General features: G+C 41.7%; 2 protein-coding genes across 2 annotated transcripts in view; one reads left to right on the top strand and one right to left on the bottom strand.

Moving 5' to 3' along the window:
• The window catches only part of TPH1 (tryptophan hydroxylase 1), a 36,185-nt gene extending 27,625 nt beyond the window's left edge, over positions 1-8,560 (top strand). Inside the window, exons 10-11 of the mRNA XM_073604107.1 lie at positions 746-879; positions 3,381-8,560. Of these exons, the coding sequence (XP_073460208.1) occupies positions 746-879; positions 3,381-3,555 (309 nt within the window). The 3' untranslated portion in view covers positions 3,556-8,560. The remainder of the gene's footprint in view (positions 1-745; positions 880-3,380) is intronic.
• Positions 8,561-15,095: 6,535 nt separating this feature from the next.
• The window catches only part of LOC141111895 (uncharacterized), an 82,883-nt gene continuing 75,615 nt past the window's right edge, over positions 15,096-22,363 (bottom strand). Inside the window, exon 8 of the mRNA XM_073604106.1 lies at positions 15,096-19,305. Within this exon, the coding sequence (XP_073460207.1) occupies positions 19,259-19,305 (47 nt within the window). The 3' untranslated portion in view covers positions 15,096-19,258. The remainder of the gene's footprint in view (positions 19,306-22,363) is intronic.

Below are 22,363 nucleotides of genomic sequence, written 5' to 3'. Positions count from 1 at the left end.
GCTTTGTTCTTCTAGTTCAGTTTAGAAAAAAAAGGGGAAATGTTATTGGTTTCCCTGCATGTTTCCAAATCTAAGGAATCTAAATGTGATGGATATTTTTCTTATCTAAGAATATATCATGACTGTGCTTTAAATGTTACAGTTTTACTGTCTCTCTCTCTTTTTTTAAATTTTATTAAAGTTAAATGCTTTTATGTTGTGTACTTTGATAAGCATTAATAAGGCATGCTGTGCTTTCTGTTTGGAAATCACAGACGTGTCTTATTGCTTTGGACACACTTAGCGATGTGTTTATAAAAAAAATGCAAAGCTATTTGTCCTGAAAAGCTGCAGGTACATTTAATCTGTGTGAATGCTGGAAAATTCAAATGTTGTTAGTCTATTTTCTCTCCTGGTCAGATGTCCTTTATTCATAAAGAATAAAGTGAATTGGGGAAAAATGCTGTATTATGGCCACAAGATGGAGCTGACAATAATAGTAAATTGCCAGCTCCATCAAATAAAAACATTTATTTTCTTATGAATGCTCCATCTAGTGGCCATAATTCACCAATAGAAACCAAATGTCATGTATCATTTTTAATCATTCTAAAATGTAGATTGCTTTGCTATTGGAAACATGCTGTTCCTTCTCTTTAATCAAACCTGCAATGTTAGGGCTAAGGGCTCATTGAATATTGTGTTAGTACCTGTGGTAGCTGTAAGTGTTACTGCTTTGGTTACATGTTCCCTTTATTTGTTCCAGCACTCTCTCTCTGGTAATGCCAAAGTGAAGCCTTTTGATCCCATGGTGACCTGCAACCAAGAATGTATTATCACCACCTTCCAGGATGTCTACTTTTATTCTGAGAGTTTTGAAGAAGCCAAAGAAAAAATGAGGTAAATCTCATATATATATATATATATATATATAGATCTCTCTATATATATAGATCTATATATATCTATAGATCTATATATATCTATAGATATATATCTATAGATATATATATATATAGATATATATATATCTATAGATATATATCTATATCTATAGATATAGATATATCTATAGATATAGATATATATCTATAGATATATCTATATCTATAGATATATATAGATATAAATCATACAGTTCTATTCCTATTTTTAGACCGTAAAAGTTTTCAAATCTAAAGCTGTTAATAACCATTCTTTTCATCTTTTAACCCTTAAAACCTATAAAGAAAACCTGACTCCTTGTTACTTCACAGTTCATTGTACTTGGTATATTTTTTTAAAACAATTACCTATTGCTGTATAAATTAGAATTGGTGCTCCCTCTAGTGGCTGCTCATGTTTTTTCAGTGCTGGGTAGATTTTCACCTTCCCATCAATAAGTATGCACAGAAAGCACATTAAATTCTCAAATACAGGAAGTTTAGAGTATAAACACCTGTTTTTAATATTGTGTAAATAATGTATTTGAATTACTTAGATTACACAAGAAAGCTTCATCTGTGTACCTCTCAGATTTAGTTTCATTTTGTTAACTGTTCCTGACTTTTCTTGATGTCATGGTTAAGCTCTTCCAACTGCTATTTCATTGATACAAGGAGAGTTCTCTTATGGGTTACTGGAGCAGCCCTCTTGGACATTTGAGTGACACGTGGTGGGGTTTAGTCCTGAAATCAGAGAAAACCAGACTCAAGTAACAGAATGAAGCTAAATTGCAGAGGGGCACTAAAAAAAGCTTCCATTACTAATGAAATCGAACTGTTTATCTTCATCCAATCCCAGAATGTAACTCTAAACCTAACTTAACTCTGGAGCGTAAACCCAAATCTATTTACCAGCCTTAACCTGTAAACCTACCCTAAACCCAAATATACACCAACAGGAAAGCTTAGCTACTAAGCCAAAACTTTTTTGAATGTTAAAAAGTAAATGCCTTGCCTTAGAGCAGACACCACTATATGTCCGCTTTCTCTAACGTCATGGCTAGGTCTTCCCAGCTGCAGTCCACCCCTGTCTAATACAAAGAAAGCCAGCATCCTGCCATTCAGAAACCTTGATTCAACATAACCACTTATGGGAATCTTTCCCACCAAATAGTACACAACAGCCCTGAAGCAGGGGGAGTCTATTCCCTAGAAATGCATTGGCTTGATGTACATGTTGCTACTTTTTATTAAAGGGTCATTAACCATATTTCACACTTCTCTGGACACTGGGCGCTTCTTTTCTTCTAAAAGGAAAATAAGGGGTTGCGCTAATACTAATAAAACATAATGAATGATTTACAATGAAGAAAAATTCATATAGTGATCATGAGTAAATCAATGTGCAAAACTTGGTGATATTGAAAAAAAATCCATAAAATAAAACATCAATTAAGTGTTGTGAAAAGTCCAAAACACCAACAATATGCAAAAAAGTCCAAGTGATATTAATGAAGATCCGTGACAACAAGGAAAGGTCCACCACCAGAAATGGAAGGGGTTACTCCTTACCAGAAGGCCATGACCCCCCACCACAGAGGATCACAGCAAGCAGGGATCTTTAAAAGCCAAAGATGGGAACTACCAGCGGTGTCCACCAGAGGTCATCTCATCAACAGCAACTCCAACGACCCGGGGCCTTCCATTACTCTAAAGGCAGGATCTCCACCAAGTGCGATACCTGAAGATCTCTTCTTTCTTGCTGCTGGAACCACTTTGGAGACTACTAGTCGAGATAAGAGATGGTGTACAGTTGGTATCCGCTCGTTATCAGTGCTGTTAGGACGCGGTGCTCAGCAGGCTGTGTATACAGAAGCCCCAGGTTCCCCTCACTTTCCCTCACCCTCCGGTTAGAAGCAACACAACGGTTAGAAGCAACAAAAGGCTTCTTTTCTTCTACATGCTGAAACAACATTAAGGTCACACAGAAAGGACAGCAGCCCAATCACCAAGAGGACCCATCGCCACCACCCATCACTGGGCACTATCCACAGGAAGACATGTTTTCCTTTTGCCCACAAAAATACCCACTCAGGACCAGTGACCTATCCAGTTAATCCAGTGCAGTCTGAAACACAAGCTCCTATCCGATAAGAATTCTGTTATCGAAGCAGTCTTGTAGGACAGTTTGGAATAAAAATTTGTGACCCTAGCTGTGATTGAGGTGCAAAAAGGTATTACAGCAAAACATATACATTCTCGAATGTACTCAAGAATTTTATGGGCATTCGATTAGGGTAAGATATAGGGAAACAGAAACATATAAGTTGGCAATTAAAAAAATAGTCAAGGGACTGTAATGGGTGCAGCAACAGGCCCAAATAGCTGTTTTTGACATAGCATAACATTTTAAAACATAGTACATTTTTTGCTTCCTGTATTATTATAGTATCATTATATGAATTTCTTTTTTTCTAGGGAGTTTGCAAAGACAATTAAGCGCCCCTTTGGACTGAAGTACAACCCATACACCCAAAGTGTGCAGGTGCTAAAAGACACCAGAAGCATCACCAATGTGGTGAGTGACTTACGTCATGAATTGGACATTGTCAGCGATGCCCTGAACAAGATGAACAAGCAGCTTGGTGTCTGATGGAATGCAGACACGCAGAGGTTATAACTCTTCAAAATCAGAACCACCAATTATGATGACCATTTTTGATTTTTAACTACATGTTTGTTTCAGAATATTATTTATCAATGAAATTCTATACTAGCACTTGAATGTTACAGTTTTCTCCAGAGATTTATTTTTATAAACAATTTAGGATTAGCTGAGACTAGAGGCTAGATGTAACATTTGGCTTTTTCTGAAAATACAGAAAACCAGGGGTAGAAAGACTCCACAGGAATTGGCAATATCATATATCCCTTTAAATAATATTTATTCTTGAATAATCAATATACAGTACATGTATGAGAAACAGGAACAAGTTGAAGGACCACTTTAGGTAATGATGGCTATCCTCTTGTAATCCTTCGGGAGGGTAACTGAACTTCTTTGGGCCCTGAATGAAGATATTGGTTATTAAAAGTACTTATATATGTAAAATCTTCATACAATATGAAGGAAAGCATAATATATATACGTCAAAATAATGCTACTTCTGGTGGATTGTAAAGAAAAGAGCTTTATAATCTTGAATCAGGAACAGAAATGGACCCCTTCAAGACTATGGAGTAGTGGTTGCTACCTTTGCTGTTCCTATTACTGTACTGCTAATGGTTTCTAAGAATTGCAGCTGTCAGCTCACAAAGACCTAACAAGCCTAATTTATTTTGTAAGGATCTAGAAATGTAATATTTTTCCAATTGTTTCCTACGAATGAATGTTGGTGTCTATCATTGCATACTGTCTATAAACAAGCATATGTTTAAGTCAACAGTTTTGAATATCTGTAAGGAAATTATTGCCTCCAACAATTGTGTTAGTTTACTTTGTTGCATAAAACTTTACTTCATATTTTAGAAGAATTCTAAATTGTAGGGCAGGCCAGTGTAAGCATCAGAAGAACCCATTATCTGTCTTGTTCCCCATGAGCTTTGAGGTATACATTGTTTCCAGTGTGACGTGTTTTTTCTTTTTTTACTTATATTTTTATTGAAATTTTCATCATAGAAATTTATAGAAATTTACATAAGAGAGAAAAAAACACATATTTTTTGCTGGTTGAAAGATCTCTATATTTGTCTTTCTGCAGTTAAGGTCTCGGGCACTCTTCTAAAAGCTTTTCTCCTGGCAGGAAAAAAGCAGCTTCAAAAACGCACCTAAGCCGCTTTTTTTAAAATGTGTTTAGATGCATCAAGCGCTTGGGCATTAATTAATTTCATTGGCCAGAATATTAATTTATTCTGGCCATTAAAATGTAAAAACACTCAAGCGCTAAACATGCCTAGCATGTAGGTGTGTTTAGACGCATTTACATGCTTTTTAGGCACGCTTGGCATTTCTTTAGCCAAACCAGGCCTCTCTTGAACGCACAAGTAATTTTTTTTTCTGCCTCTAAACACTCCTGCCTCTAAACTGAAGTAAATGCTATGGACACACAGGCCAACATAGAGGGGCATTTAGAGGCAAAGAAAAAAAAAGTCAAACGCCTGTAAAATAGGTGTTTTTGAGCTGCACTGTGCATGAGGCCTGAAGTGAATCTATGGGCAAAATGTAAAATAACATATACAATGTAGCCTATCACTAGCAATGACTGGGCAGTTCTCCCATGTAGATCTGGGTGACAATTGTAGCAGTGTTGTCACCCTGTGAACAGTCTTAGATGGACATGTAGTTTGTAAATGACTGTTGAAGAGGAACTTAGGGGATTAGAAGTCCAGCGCTGTCTTCCTGCAGCTGGTTCTTCTTACCATGGTGGAACCCCAGCCATCCAATCTTAGATATGGGAGCTGGCTGTGGCTTCCTGAAGAACCACAGCTGGTACACAACTGTGCATGTTTGAGCTTGTGTAAGCGCTCCTGGTCCTACAGCCTCCAGGGACGTATGATGTATGCGTATTCAGTATAAACCCCACACAAAAAAATTCTATATTGCATCTTACGAATCCCTAGATGCGATGGCTGCATTCATTTTCTTTTTTTGTAGGCTTTTTCCTTTACTTTTACCTGGGGACTAGGCCAGTAACACACCTCCTGTCTTAGGGGGGCTGCACTCACTCCTCCACTGTATCTATGGAGAAGTTGCATTGTGACCCTTGGACAGCAGCATTATCAACCTGTAGAGAGCGTAGTGTTAGATGGACTAGTAGATTTATATGGATTTTAAATAACTAACAACTTAAAACTGAACCCCAGATAACTTATTTAAGTAGCTACAAGAACTTTTTTTTTTCTTTAATTAAATGAATAAAAACTGACCATTTCAACCTTCTAACTGCCATATTTTCTGGACAGCTTGGTCCGGTAAATAACATTAAAAAAAATATTTATTGGCAGGATCAACAGGTGAAAAAATTGTTATGGGGAGTTCAGAAAAACAAAGACTGCTATGCTGCTGACAGGCTGTATCATACAATGTGGGAGTTATTTACTAAAGCTGGAGAGTGCAAAATCTGGTGCAGCTCTGCATAGAAACTAATCGGCTTCCAGGTTTTTTTTGTCAAAGCTTAATTGAACAAGCTGAAGTTAGAAGCTGATTGGCTACCATGCACAGCTGCACCAGATTCTGAGTGCTCCAGTTTTAGTAAATCTCCCCCAATGTCATTTCTGACTTTGCCCATTAATAATACATTATTACAGACCAGGAAAAGCAGAGATTAATGATTTGACCTCAGAGTTACGCAGAACTTCAGTGCTGATGTATTACAGTAAGGCTTCTGCAGGACAAGTTTAATAATATAATCCCCTGTAAGCAGATAGATGCATTAATGATAAACGTGAGCACTATGTCATTGCATGTCATTAATACAGAGGTCATTCACGTTCCTGGAATTTAGGTAAGTAACTTTCATTATAAATACAAGCTGCACCATACTGTCACTGTAATAGTAGGTCATTGGATAATTATACCTCAAAACCTTCTGAAGGATGGAATTTTTGGAATATTTGCTAAAATCGGGTCATTACTATTTAATTATAATATATTTCCTTAACAAAAAGGATCCTTGGTCTTCAATTTACTTCAAAGCCAATGTGGTGTAAGCCAGCAATGCTTTTTGTGCAGAAGAAAGAATATTATAATAATTTAACATTTCCATTGAATTAAGGACTTTGCTCTTTTTTTCTGCAACTATAGAATTGCCAAGTTGAGCACTAGTTGCCAACCAGATTTTTCTTCTCCAATTGTCCTTTACTGCAAAACAGTTCTTTAATGGGAAATGGAGGTTAAGGAAGCCTAGGTGGTTGATGGCCTTTGGTTAAGAACACATTTTTTACCCGAAAAGAAAAAATGAAGGAGACATAATAAAATCCAGCTGAAAGTAACCCTGATGCTGGGTCACAACCAGGCCTATTCAGTGAATATGGTCCTACAAAGAACATTGATGAGGGGCAAAGTGTAGAATCCAGTGTTTCCAATCTGTTGGACTGTTTAGCTCTGGTAAGGTTGGGTGCCTCTATGAGTTTGAGTTAAGCTGGCCATGAACATCAGTGAAGGTCACTCGTGCATACGTCATCTGACCATCATACATTGTCCTTTGGGCCAGTTTCTCCTCACAACGTAATTCCTTAATAAGACAGTCCTGGTGGTGAATTGGGAGAAGAATAAATGATCACGCAAGACTTTCTAATGGCATGATCAATTTGTCCCCCAAGAACCATGACCCCATGACCGTGGTTCGTGGTCATGGCCACTGCCATGGAAAGAACCAGGCTTATTCAATCAATATGTTACTAAAAAGAGAATTGATGAGGGAAAAAGTGTAGAATCTAGTGTTTCCAATCTGACTTACTGTTTTTAGCTCTGGGAAGGTTGGGTGCCAGCTGGTCTCTATGAGTTTGAATTAGGCTGACCATGAACATAGAGGTCATTTGTGTATATGTCATCTGATCATCATATGTTGTTCTTTGGGCCAGATTCTCCTCAAAATGTAATGATTTAATAAGACAGTCCCGATGGTGGCTTGAGAGAAGAATAAATGATTGGGCAAGACTTTCTGATGGCATGATCAACTTGTCCCCAGGAACCATGACCATTGGTTCATGTTCATGAAAAGAACCATGGCCATGGTTCATGGCAATGGAAAGAACCATGGTCATGGTTCGTGGCAATTGAAATAACCACAGGCATGGGCATGGGTTATGGCCCTGGCAGACTTCTATGTTGACATTTGTTTGTTCGAATTGGAAAATGGCCATCTAATGTCAATGGGCACCTTTTGGACAGTGGAGCAACAGTAAACAGAGACAAAAAAAGTTTTATTGACAGCAACACTTGATGTACATATGTGCAAATATTTTTTTAAGGGTCAGTCCTTCCAAAACCAATCAAGGAGAGTCCAGCCACCTGGCAGAACACAGAAACTAAGGCAGGGAGAGCACACTGTTTGAGTATCCAAGACATATGAAAAGCCAGGGGCTGACTGTGTCTACCAGATTCCACCTATAACCAAAATATCACCTTTAGGTAAACTTAATCTATAAATGTAATTTTAATAACAATATTTATTTCCTAACTGATGGGGGCATGTTCTATATGTCTAAAATATATTTATTTAGTAACAAGCTGTTTCCTGTCCAACGAAATGGCTTTTTTATTTTAATTATCACACATGGAATTGTTACTAAATATTTTACAGAAAAATCATGTATTAATAGCAATAATATCTTAGAGTGACTTTGCTGTTATTTTATAATTATATACAATATAGTTATGTACTATGAATCTTTAATGAGAGTATTTTTGCATTTCAAAACAAATGTAATTTTAGTGTGTTGGTAAAAAAAAATGTATGTTCATTCTGTTTGAATTTTCTGTTGATAAATGATTTTCTCATTCAGTCCATGCCGAATTGTATTGATTGTATTTGTAACATTTTTCACATTGTGCCTGTATTTTCAAATGTATCTCCAATGTCCAATTTTCTATCTACGTATAACTTTTGTCATACTGTGTTAAGTTAGATATTTACAACAATAAAAATTGAAACTTATACTGTGCCTTGCCATTTAGTTAAAAGATTTATATTTTATTCGTTTTGCAAAAGGAATGTAACAATAAGCACTGAAGTAAGTATGGGAAGTGCTGATAAGAACAATAGATAACACAACACACATACACTCACTCTTTCACAATAGTCCATGTCCCACGCAACCAATCACAATACCTCTTATGGAGAAAGAGCCGGGACATGACATCTCCATTAGTTTCATTACAAAAGCCCTACGTTCAAGGGGATCCATAAATCAATTTGTGACCTCCAGAGTGGTAAAGACCTAGCTGTACAGTTCAACAATCCACATTGGATATAGTGCAATGAAACCAGCTGGCTTCAATGTCCTTAGAGCAGCTGCTCAGCAGATGGAAGGGATATATGTAATATTGTAAAGAGACACAAGAGGGCGCATCTAAGTGCAGCAAATTGGAACATTTATTAATAAAAAGTAAATTGGTCACTTACATGTAGCTGGATAAAAAAAGTGCATGTCATGTATTCAAAAGACTATCATCCATGGAACCCAGGCAATGTAGTAGTGATCCAGAGTAGTAGGAAGCAGAACCACTAGCATCAGAAGCCACACAAGCACAAGAGCTGGTCTGACTTTTCTTGATGATGTCAGATGCTGGGGGTGTGGAGGGGGCAGGACTACGCGTTTTGAGCAGGTAATGCCTTTTTCTCAAGGCTTGAGAAAATGATGCTACTGTCTGGAAACACGTCTCTTGTGCTTGTGTGCCTTCTCTCTATGTTTGTGGGGAAGCTGTTAAGATCGTCTCCAACCAAGGGTCCCATTTTTTGCTAAATTTTTTTGGCCAACCTCACCCCTTGAAAATACACTATATTACCAAAAGTATTGGGATGTCTGCCTTTACACGCACATGAACTTTAAAGGCATCCCAGTCTTAGTCCGTAGGGTTTAATGTTGAGTTGGCCCGCCCTTTGCAGCTATAACAGCTTCAACTCTTCTGGGAAGGCTGTCCACAAAGTTTAGGAGTGTGTCTATGGGTATGTTTGACCATTCTTTGAGAAGTGCATTTGTGAGGTCAGGCACTTATGTTGGACGAGAAGGCCTGATTCACAGTCTAAGGCTTTAACTCATCCCAAAGGTTTTCTATGGGGTTGAGGTTAGGATTCTCTGCAGGCCAGTCAAGTTCCTCCACCCCAAACTCGCTCATCCATGTCTTTATGAATCTTGCTTTGTGCACTGGTCCAAATGATTTGGTGGAGGGGGGATTATGGTGTGGGGTTGTTTTTCAGAGGTTGGGCTTGGCCCCTTAGTTCCAGTGAAAGGGAATTCTTAAGGCGTCAGCATACCAAGACATTTTTTACAATTTCATGATCCCGACTTTGTGGGAACAGTTTGGGGATGGCCCCTTCCTGTTCCAACATAACTGCGCACCAGTGCACGAAGCAAGGTCCATAAAGACATGGATGAACGAGTTTGGGGTGGAGGAACTTGACTGGCCTTCACAGAGTCCTGATCTAAACCCGACAGAACACCTTTGGGATGAATTAGAGTGGAGACTGCAAGCCAGGCTTTCTTGTCCAACATCAGAGCCTGACCTCACAAAATGCGCTTCCTGAAGCCTGGTCAAACATTCCCATAGGCACACTCCTAAACCTTGTGGACAACCTTCCAAGAAGAGTTAAAGCAGTTGTAGCTGCAAAGGGTGGGCCAACTCAATATTGAACCCTATGGACTAAGACTGGGATGCCATTAAAATTTATGTGTGTGTAAAGGCAGGCGTCCCAATACTTTTGGTAATATAGTGTATAAGGGTATGTTAGGTACAGGACAGGCTAGGATTATTTTCAAGCCAAGGCTGTATGATACCAAGGTTGTTTCTGTTTGATCTTTTTCCATCCCCCTTTTCTTTGTTCCAGACTCTTATTAACCATCATCCATTTTCCATGGCTTGTTTGTTCCATTTTCATGTTTGCCACTATCACCATCTGAACCTGAATCACTACCAAAAGACCTGACAGTCAGGGCTGGGACAAGGGGTGGGCAGGAGGGGGTGGCTGCCCTGGGAATTGTGGTATCATGTGAAGTGGGGGGGCGCCACAAGGAAGTTGGAGGGGAGGGGATTTGTGTTGGGAAGGGGATACAAATTTTTACAGGAGGGAAAATGGGGGGGGGGGGTGCTAGGAGTGGTGATTTAGGGGATTTGTGTTGGAAGGGGAGATGGGGAAGAGGATTTGTACTAGGAAGGGGGATTTGGGGGGTTTGTGCTAGAAGAGGTGATATAGTAGAGTGGGGGTAGAAAAATTGTGCTAGGAGGGGAAATTTTTTGGAGGGAGGGTTTTGTGCTAGTGGGCATGATTGGGGGGTTTTCATGCTAGGAGAAGGGATCGGGGTGAATTTGTGCAGGGAGGGGGGTTTGGAGGGGGAGGAGAGGATGTGTACTCGGAGGGGTAATTTGAGGGGTAGAGTATTTGTGCTGGGGGGGCGATATCTGGTAGGGGTGCATTTGTGCTGGGCAGATTTGGGATATAGGGGAGCAAAGATTTGTGCTGGAAGGGAGAATTTATGCTTAGGGGTAAGCATGCAGATTAATGCTCAATTTCTTTTTTTTTTTGGAGGGTGGGGTATTTTTGCTGACAGCCTGACACATGATGCTCATATATCTTGGGGTGGGGGCACAGTTTGGCACATTTTCCCTGGGCTCTAGATGACCTTGTCCAGGCACTGCTGGCAGTTGTCACAACTCAGTCTGAAGTTTAATACCCACTTCTTGGCATACATAAAACCTTCAGAAAACCATACGGAAGTCTTCAAACTGCTCTCCTCTGTTGATATTATTTAACCAATGAGGAGGCACATTTTGATTGACACTGACACTTTTCCCCAAACAGGAAGATGACAAACTTAGCCAACTAAGAATATACTGGAGCTGGCGAGGGACTTCTGACCGTTGAAGGGAGGTAAATATCATGGAGTTTATCCTTGCTTTAATGGCTGCTATCATGTTGTTCTCAAAGCCTACACAGGGCATTATAGGTAAAAGCAGTGGCAGCTGGTGCTCAAAATTTTTGGGGAGCGCAAACAAACTTATAAATACTGAAAAAAAATACATCAATTGCAGCCTCACTGTGCCCATCAAACGCAGCCACTGTGCCATCAAACGCTGCCACTGTGCCCATCAAACGCTGCCACTGTGCCCATCAAACGCTGCCACTGTGCCCATCAAACGCAGCCACTGTGGAATCAAACGCTGCCACTGTGCCACCAAATGCTGCCACTCTGCCCATCGAATGCTGCCACTGTGTCCATCCAATGCTGCCACTGTGCCCATCCAATGCCGCCACTGTGACCCCCCCGCCCGCTGGCCGTCTGCCCGGCACTTACCCTGTCTTGGTGGGGCAGCAGGTGACAGCGGTGAGCGGTGTCCTCCATGTGTCTCCTCCCGTCCTCTCCTCCCATCAGTCGTCCAATCACAGCACCAGTCGTTTCAGCCAATCAGGTGACGGGTAACAGACTCGAGCACCTGATTGGCAGAGAGGCGGTTCAGTGTTAGGACAGCGAATATTCATTCGCTGTTCTAACACACCTGGGTGAACTGCAAGCGGCAAGCATGGCGCTCGCAGGTCACCTTTTTTGGCGCCTATTAGAGCTTAAGACTCTAATCAGGTGCTTCAAAAACACCCCCCGCTGCTGTAATTCGGGCGCCTGGCGCCCAAAAAGGGGGCGGGCACCTGAATAGGGGTGGCAGCGGCGGCCATGGATAGATTCATGCCATACATGAATCTATTCATTGGTTATAGAGGGGGTGGCTGGAGAGAGGGGGCGGCTCCCATGCACCCTTATGGACGCACCGCCACTGGGTAAAAGTCAATGTTCACCCATGTGGATTCAGCTAAGATTTGCCTGTTCATATTGAATGCAAATATCTGATATTTGAGGCAAATTCTTATTTGAGTGAATCTAAATCTTGTCCCCAGTCATGACTTGGAAGGTTTTTAGCAGTAATGTTAGCAGGATTGTCTGGAAAAATGGGAGGGGGGTGTGTGTCTGGGGTGGTTATAAGTTGAGTCCTCTGCATGTGATATTTTATGGGGGTGAGCATTTCATAGAGAGTTATTAGTATAGATGGGATGTAGAGTGGTCATCAGTTTGGAGGTTTGTTAGGTGGTGATGGAATGTGAGCCTCTATGGGAACCTCCTATCAAACTCGCTCAATGAGGGGGCACTGCAAATACGTGCCAAGCGCTTGGCTCACAGTTGCCTCGCAGTCCAGCAATGTAAAGTTGCCGTTTGGCAATAAAGGAAGAAGTTAAAAAATCTGATTCCCAACCAAAATGCCCCCGGTACTCTTCTGAACATGCAAGTTGCTTGGCCAGTGTGCTGACACTCCTTACACAGCAATTCCACACTGCACCATGGAACTAGACCCAGTCAGATGATCCACCATTCACTTATGTTCTTGATAATTGTAATTGAGTCCCCTACTGAGAGATGACCCTATTGTAAGTTCTGTAACTCCTTCTGCCATTGTGGCTTGCCTGTAGTGTAGGGTGGCAGATGGAGAATGGTGGCAGAGGCAGGGCAAACCAAAGGACCCAATGAGTCCTTGCAGGTAGTATGCAAAGAGATTGGAGGGAGACAGGATGCCTTTTGTATGCAAGCAGATAAGTGTACTGCTTACATCCCTGCTTACCAATGGGAGCTAATGGGGAATGGCATTGTTATTTTGATGGCAGCCCCAGGCTTGGTACCCAGGGCACCAAGCAGTTGAACAAGGACAAGGACAAGAGCAAGAGGTGCTCAGGCTTTGCATATCTACTGGAATGCACAAGGTGAGCTCTGTGTCTGAGAAACAGGGTTGATTTACTAAAGGCAAATAGACTTTGCAAGTGCAGTTGCTAAAAGCTTAGTAAATGAGGTAAAGCTTCACTTTACAATGAATGTCCAATCTCATGCAAGGGAAAAAAACAGCACTTTTTGCTTGCACATGATTGGATGATGGAAGTCAGCAGAGCTCTCCCTCACTTACTAATGTAGTGGTCCCCCAGTAGGGGCTTCTGAGTGATGTGGCCTACCTATCACCCTGCCCAGCCCGGCATTCACTTCCAGTCACTTCAAGACAATGAAAAGTCCATCAGCTTTGTTTTTGTATTTTATTGAGGGATTAGAACTTGGATGGGGTTAAGGAATTTATGGGATGCCCAGGAAAGATTCTTGCATGGCTTGGGACAATTCAGATAGTGTCCTCCTGCACAACACTTGCTGCAGACTATCTCTCCTTCTCCCTCCAGCACTATTCTTCAGGAACAGCTAGCACATGGTTAGGCCTGACACTGGTCTCAGTAAAGTCTTTGCAGAATGCCTTATTACAGGCAGACACCCAGACATCCCAACCTGCAAAATGCAAAAACTCATTTCAGGGTTTTGCGACACAGCTGACCCCCCCCCCCCCCCCCCAATTAAATGCAGCCTTACTGTGTCCATCATTTTAGCCTCACCATGCCCATCATTGCAGCCGCTCGAGCTGCTCTGTCTGTGGCTGAGTGGCAGGCTCAGCCGGGAGATCGCCCGTCGCTCACGGTGGACCAGAAGCCTGCACCCAAATGCGGGAGACTCCCGCGACTCACGGGAGTTGAGATGTCAGGGGGCCGCGGACCCCTATGGTGAAGCAAAAGAGAGTTCTGGTGCTAGCTGCCCTCTTTGGTGGACTACTGATTCCAGTCAGCCCTTTGCAGACCCTGACAGCCCTCCTGATTGCAGTGGCCTGACTTCAATGCCAGCAACATCATAATCTCTCCCGCTGGCTCTACATGCATCTCAGACTGCACACTCCCAGTCCCCTCCAGCATGCCTCTCCCAGCTTTTCCGACTGTGCCTGTCACTCACCGACACCCGGTGGATCCTGTCCTCCCCTTCTCCTGCTTAGGACACCCCTTGGGTTGTATGGGGTTCCTGTTCAGCTCTGAACCCCTGGCCCAAGGTCCCCCCCCAGAGTAGGGGGCTCCCTCAAAGGCCCCGACAGCCTAACACTCCATCTCCAGTTCTTCCACCGGAACAACTCCTCCCCAGCTGGGCTGACCCTGGGTATTTAGGGAGGCCTGTCCCCTGCCAATCCAGGTTGGAGATTGGGATGTTTGAGGAGCCCTGACCAAACAGCTTCCCCTCCTCTGCTTCTAGAGTCTTCTAGACGCCAGAGGGAGGTAACCAAGAATGAATGCTGCCTGTGAGTCACCAGCCTACCCTAAGCTACTCCCAACCCCACAGATCAAAACAAACAGGCCTAGCCTTAGCTAGGCCTGCCCAAATTTACCTGCACTACAAAGAAAAAACCTTTCCTAGCACCTACCTAAGGTAGAGGGTGCTACACTCATCTCTGGAACATTGCACTTGAAAAAGTGACCTGTCTATTTGCCTTTAGTAAATCAACCCCATAAAGTCTGCTGGATTTCCAGTGACTGATCTCCCAACACAACCTTCACTATACTGTAACAAAGAGTATGTTGAGATAGTATAACTTTTCTCCAGTTTGGTAACATGCAGAACAAAAAACATCCAACAAACAGGCACATTATAAACAATGTGATTTTAATCACTATAAAAAGGTACTCATTTGTGTCAAGTCATAAGAACATACAGTACTCCAAACGATAGATTTTTTTTTTAAAAGGATACAAAATTAATGTGCATCGGTGAAACGTTTAGGGCAGGTATTTTTTACAATAAATACACAATCTGAATCAGTCCTACAAATGTTATAAATAAAAATACATACATTTATAAAATGAATTCACTCATATACAGGCACATGTATAGTTGTATACAGTAATGATATACAGTATGTAGAAATAGTGTTTCAGTATCATTAGGGGAAGAGTGCTGTATACTATACAGTATATATGGCTGAGAGACAAAACCATCCTTCAGCACTTTGGTCATGTTACATTGTGCTAATGTATTTCCATCACTCCAGACTCTGCATAGCACATCATGCTAGTACCCTGGTATGATTTCATATCAGTGGTCTGGTCTCCAAACTGTGGCCCACGGGCCAGGTGAAGCCCTTTGCTTGCTTTTATCCAGGCCTTGGAGCGCCACCATTCCTCCCACTGATACGAGGCATTATTCCTCCTACTGATACCAACTACAAGCCACCATTCCCTCCAATTGTGGAGCATAATTCCTCACACTCACACTTTTCAATGATAGGCTACTATTCCTTCCAGGGACACCAACAAGGGGGCTTAACTTCTCCCAGTGACACCAATTATAGGGCACCATACCTCCCACTGACACCAATAATGGGGCACCATTCCTCCCACTGACACCAATAATGGGGCACCATTCCTCCCACTGACACCAATAATGGGGCACCATTCCTCCCACTGACACCAATAATGGGGCACCATTCCTCCCACTGACACCAATAATGGGGCACCATTCCTCCCACTGACACCAATGATGGGACACCATTCCTCCCACTGACACCAAGGATGGGGAACTATTCCTCCCACTGACACCAAGGATGGGGCACTATTCCTCCCACTGACACCAAGGATGGGGAACTATTCCTCCCACTGACACCAAGGATGGGGAACTATTCCTCCCACTGACACCAAGGATGGGGAACTATTCCTCCCACTGACACCAAGGATGGGGAACTATTACTCCCACTGACACCAAGGATGGGGAACTATTCCTCCCACTGACACCAATGATGGGGCACTATTCCTCCCACTGACACCAAGGATGGGGCACTATTCCTCCCACTGACACCAAGGATGGGGAACTATTCCTCCCACTGACACCAAGGATGGGGAACTATTCCTCCCACTCACACCAAGGATGGGGAACTATTCCTCCCACTCACACCAAGGATGGGGAACTATTCCTCCCACTGACACCAAGGATGGGGCACTATTCTTCCCATTGACACCAATGATGAGGTACTATTCATCCCAATAATACCAAGCATGGGGAACAATTCCTCCCACTCACACCAATGATAGGGCACTATTTTACTTTTTTTTTTTACTTCCACTGATGCCAGAACATTTTCTACTCCCACTTCTGCTAGTTCATTCCTATTATTAAACGGTTATGTTAACATTGTTGGTAGCCTGAAATAGAATATCACGTAAACCCATAGCTTTTTCAGAAGTATAGTTTTCTCTTTTCCTAAATGTAACCATTTAAATATATTTGTATGTATTTCTCAACCAAAAATACCTAGCCTTAGAAAGTACCGTATTTAATGTAAAGAGTAGTGGATGCTTAAAGCAACCTTGAGGTAATAAGTCAATCAATGCTAAAGCCTCTTTCACATTGTGCAGGGTGGTAAAAACAGGCAGTCCCTCCCAAACTGACCACCTTAAAGTGATATTAAACTCAATTGTTTAACCCCTTCCCGCCGAGCGTACGCAGATACGCGGCCTCGGCTTTCGGGGGTTATACCGGGATGATGCCTGCAGCTGCAGGCATCATCCCGTTACCGTTTTTAAGAGCGGGCGATCGGCTATCCAGGGATAACAACCGATGCAGCTAAAAGCCGCTCGGTTGTTATCCCGGAGGAGCGCCCTCCCGCCGCTCTTACCGGGCTTCCGAGCCACCAGGAGTCCCAATCATCGATCCGCCTCTTCCAGAGGCTGGAGAGAGACTGGCACAAAGCCGGTAACAGCTTTGTTCCAGTCTTCTCTCTGTAAACACGGAAGTGACGTCACTTCCTGTTTACTCGGCTGCCAATGGCGCCTGTTTTTAAAAAATATACATTATTCTATTCTACATTATTATACATTATTTAAAAAAATATACAGTATTCAGAATCGCCGAAAACGGCAATCTGAATACTTTGAAGTGCAAAGGAGGGATTGGAGGTCTTTTAGACCCCCGATCCCTCCATAAAGAGTACCTGTCACCACATTACATTACTTGTGACAGCAATAAAAGTGATCAAAAAAAAAAAAAAAAAAAAAACACAATGTAAAAAAATAAAATAAAATGAAATTAAAAAAAAAAAAAAAAAATTTTAAAGCGCCCCCGTCCCCGCGAGCTCACACAGCAAAGAAAACGCATAGGGAAGTTGTGCCCGCATATGTAAACGGTGTTCAAATCACACATGTGAGGTATTGCTGCGATTGTCAGAGCGAGAGCAATAATTCTAGCACTAAACCTCCTCTGTAACTCTAACCTGATAACCGTTATTTTTTTTTAAATGTTGCCTATGGAGATTTTTAGGTACCGTAGATTGTCGCCATTCCACGAGTGTGACATATTTGGTATCTATTTACTCGGCGTAACATCATCTTTCACATTATACAAAATAATTGGGCTAACTTTACTGTTTCGTTTTTTTAAAATTCATGAAAGTGTCTTTTTCCCCAAAAAGTTGCGTTTAAAAGACCGCTGCACAAATACCGTGTGACATAAAATATTGCAACAATCACCATTTTATTCTCTAGATTCTCTGCTAAAAAAATATACATAATGTTTGGGGGTTCTAAGTAATTTTCTAGCAAAAAATATAGATTTTAACTTGTAAACACCAAATGTCAGAAATAGGCTTAGTCATGACAGGGTTAATAAAACTAACATACATGTCATACTTTCTTGCTCCGTGTAATGATTTTGCACAGAGCCCCAATCCACCTCTTCTTGGGTCCCCTGCTAGAGCTCCTAGCCCCTCCCTCCTGCTGAGTGCCCTATAGCAAGCAGCTTGCAATGGGGGCACCCAAGCAGGCTCACTCCCTAGCCACTGCTGTGTGTGTCCATTTACACACAGAGCCATGGTTCAGCCCAGGGCCCTCTCTCTCTCCTCATTGGCACACTGGCTGTGATTGACAGCAGTGGGAGCCAACAGCTCCTTCTGCTGTTTCAGGACAGTCCCCAGTGCACTGACACTCTGACGCTTTTGTGCACATTGTGGATCGCAATGGGGCTCAGGTAAGTACTGGAGGGGGGGAGGGGGCTCCTGCACAGAGGAGGTTTTTTTACCTTCATGTATAGAATGCATTGAGGTAAAAAAACGTGTGCCTTTAGAACCACGTTAAGTGTAAAAAAATGGCCAAAAGGGTCTGTTCACATGAATTCTGAAGAAAATTAACTGAACATTTCTATTACAGTTATATTATAAAAGTTACCTTTTGAATTATATTATTATTACTATATATTTGAATATATATAAAAGTGGAACTTCATTCTCTCAATCAACGTCAACTATTTTTAAGTCCCATGCTGCTAGCATTAGTAAATGGATAGGAAAGTATTTCATATTTGCTTGTTTTAAACTTTTTTTTTTACATTTCTTAAGTTACTTCCTGGTTTCCATGCCTAGGCAAATGATGTCATACATTCCTATTGTCTTCAGGAGGGCAGGAGGGGCTTTCTTTGCTAAGTACACCCTCTTTTGCTTGCATGCCTGAGATAAGGGCAGATGGATTCCAGGAAATAGGTGCTACGTGAATCATCTGCTCTTACTCAAGATGGCCTCAGCCAGAAATGCTAGTGATTGAAAGTGATTTCTCAACAAAATAAAGCATGAAGACATGGATGGATAGGGGGAGCTTGCTTTAAATATTAAAAATGAATTAAATAGGGTTTTTGGTTTGTGGTGCTCAGATACAGTGTAGTGCCACTTTATGTAATCGGTAAGGTTCTAAACAGTATATAATGGTGAGATTTGCTGCATTCAGGCTCAGGTAATGGTTTACATTCATCTTCTTAATCCTCCTTTTTCATGGTGGATCCAGGTTCATCTTGTACGGCGTCCACAGCGGTTGTTCTGTGGACATACAATAAATACATATATGGAAATATTAAATTAACATGGCTTTCACAGAGTGTCTCCAGCAGCCCGACATCAAAGCTGAATGTTATGCAGTATAACGTGTATCTAAATCTTTTTGTAAATCATCCTTTTATAAATATGTAGCAAAGTTTTAACCTGTAGATCCTGCCAGTAATAGCACTTCCTGCCTGGGCACACCCTAATCACCCTGTACTGTGCAGATTCCCCCTGCTGCCTGGCTGCAGAGAAGGGGACTGGGGAATCTCTGTCCTCAGTCCCTTTCTCTACCTCAAAAGTGAGACATCAGTTGTCTAATATACCTCTGATGTTTCCCCAAGGTCCCCTAGTGGACTTCTACAAAAAATAAAAAATTATTGTAAAAAAAAAAAAGTAAACAATAACGAATTGTAAAAAAGTCATAATAAAAAAAACAGAAAACCTACTGACATCAATTCCTACTGACACCGTCCCCTGTCATATATATGTATATATATATATATGTATATATATATATATATATATGTATATATATATATATATGTGTGTGTGTATATATATATATATATATATATATATATATATATATATATATATATGTGTATATATATATATGTGTATATATATATATATATATATATATATATATATATGTATATATACACACATATTATATATACACACACAGTTGTGCTCATAAGTTTACATACCCTGGCAGAATTTATGATTTCTTTGGCCATTTTTCAGAGAATATGAACGATAACACAAAAACTTTTCTTTCACTCATGGTTAGTGTTTGGCTGAAGCCATTTATCATCAATCAGCTGTGTTTACTCTTTTTATATTCTTTTTCCTTGTATCCTTTTATATTATATTGACCCTGATCAAAAGTTTACATACCCCAGTTCTTAATACCGTGTGTTGCCCCCTTTAACATCGATGGCAGCTTGAAGTTTTTTGTGGTATTTGTGGATGAGGCTCTTTATCTTCTCAGATGGTAAAGCTGCCCATTCCTCTTGGCAAAAAGCCTCCAGTTCCTGTAAATTCTTGGGCTGTCTTGCATGAACGGCACGTTTGAGATCTCCCCAGAGTGGCTCAATGATATTGAGGTCAGGAGACTGAGATGGCCCCTCCAGAACCTTCACTTTATTCTGCTGTAGCCAATGACAGGTCAACTTGGCCTTGTGTTTTGGATCAATGTCATGTTGGAATGTCCAAGTACGTCCCATGCGCAGCTTCCTGGCTGATGAATGCAAATGTCCCTCCAGTATTTGATAACATACTGCATTCATCTTGCCAACAATTTGGACCAAATTTCCTGTGTCTTTGTAGCTCACACATCCCCAAAACATCATCGATCCACCTCCGTGTTTCACAGTAGGGATGGTGTACCTTTCATCATAGGCCTTGTTGACTCCCCTCCAAATGTAGTGTTTATGGTTGTGGCCAAAAAGCTCAATTTTGGTCTCATCACTCCAAATGACTTTGTGCCAGAAGGTTTGAGGCTTGTCTCTGTGCTTTTGGCGTATTGTAAGTGGGATACTTTGTGGCATTTGCGTAGTAATGGCTTTCTTCTGGCGACTTGACCATAAAGCCACAAATACCATCTTTCTTCAAGTGCCTCCTTATTGTGCATCTTGAAACGGCCACACCACATGTTTTCAGAGAGTCCTGTATTTCACCTGAAGTTATCTATGGGTTTTTCTTTGCATCCCGAGCAATTTTCCTGGCAGTTGTGGCTGAAATTTTAGTTGGTCTACCTGACCGTGGTTTGGTTTCAACAGAACCCCTCATTTTCCACTTCTTGATTAGAGTTTGAACACTGCTGATTGGCATTCTCAATTCCTTGGATATCTTTTTATATCCCTTTCCTACTTTATACAGTTTGACTACCTTTTCCCGCAGATCCTTTGACAATTCTTTTGCTTTCCCCATGACACAGAATCCAGAAACGTCAGTGCAGCACTGGATGAAAGATGAAAGGGTCTGTCAGGAGTCCAGAAACTCATTGACCTTTTATACACACACACTAATTACAAGTAAACGGATCACAGGTGAGGATGGTTACCTTTAATAGCCATTCAAACCCCTTTGTGTCAACTTGTGTGCATGTTATAAGGCCAAAATCACCAGGGTATGTAAACTTTTGATCAGGGTCATTTGGGTAGTTTCTGTTGTCCTTATGATTTAAAAAGAATAAACACAGTTGATTGATAATAAATGGCTTCAGCCAAACACTAACCATGAGTGAAAGAAATGTTTTTGTGTTATCATTCATATTCTCTGAAAAATGGCCAAGAAATCATAAATTCTGCCAGGGTATGTAAACTTATGAGCACAACTGTATATATTAGGGTTGTCCCAATACCGATACTAGTATTGGTATTGATGCCGATACCGAGCATTTGCCCGAGTACTTCTGGTCAGATGCTTGATCCGATACCTGGGCAGTCAGGGATGATCGGTGCGCGGTGGGCGGATTTACAAGCACCAATCCCCCTGTATAGATTTCAATAAAGCAGCTGACAGCTGCTTCTCCTCCTCTCCCTCCAATGGCTTTCAGTGGCTTTATTGCAATCTAGACAGGGGGATCGGTGCTTGTAACTCCCCCCACTGCCGCACCGATCATCCCTGACTGTCCACGTATCTTCTTCCGGCCCCCCTCTGTGTCCCCCTCCGTGCTCCTCCGGTCCCCCTCCGTGCTCTGCTCCGGTCCCCCTTCGTGCTCCTCCGCCCTCTTTGTCCTGGATCAGTCAGAATGGAGAGTGGAGGAAGGAGCCGGTAAATCAGTAATTTAACGGCTCTTTCCTTTTCCGAATGAACACTGACTGTCCATTCATCACTGAGCATAGCGCAAACTGCAGTGGCGGCCGTTGAAGTTTTAGGATGGGAGGGCGCCAGACCCCGCCCTTCCTTTTTGAACCCCCCCACTTCTTATAAGTCCCACCCCTTATATAGGTCAGCATTACAGATGGGGTATATAGGTCAGCAGTACAGATCAGGTTATATAGGTCAGCATTGGGTATATAGCACTGACAGCACTCCCCCCCGCTCT

This window comes from Aquarana catesbeiana, linkage group LG11 (genome assembly GCF_042186555.1).
Source record: "Aquarana catesbeiana isolate 2022-GZ linkage group LG11, ASM4218655v1, whole genome shotgun sequence".
NCBI lineage: Eukaryota > Metazoa > Chordata > Amphibia > Anura > Ranidae > Aquarana > Aquarana catesbeiana.
This window is presented reverse-complemented; position numbering and strand designations above follow the sequence as displayed.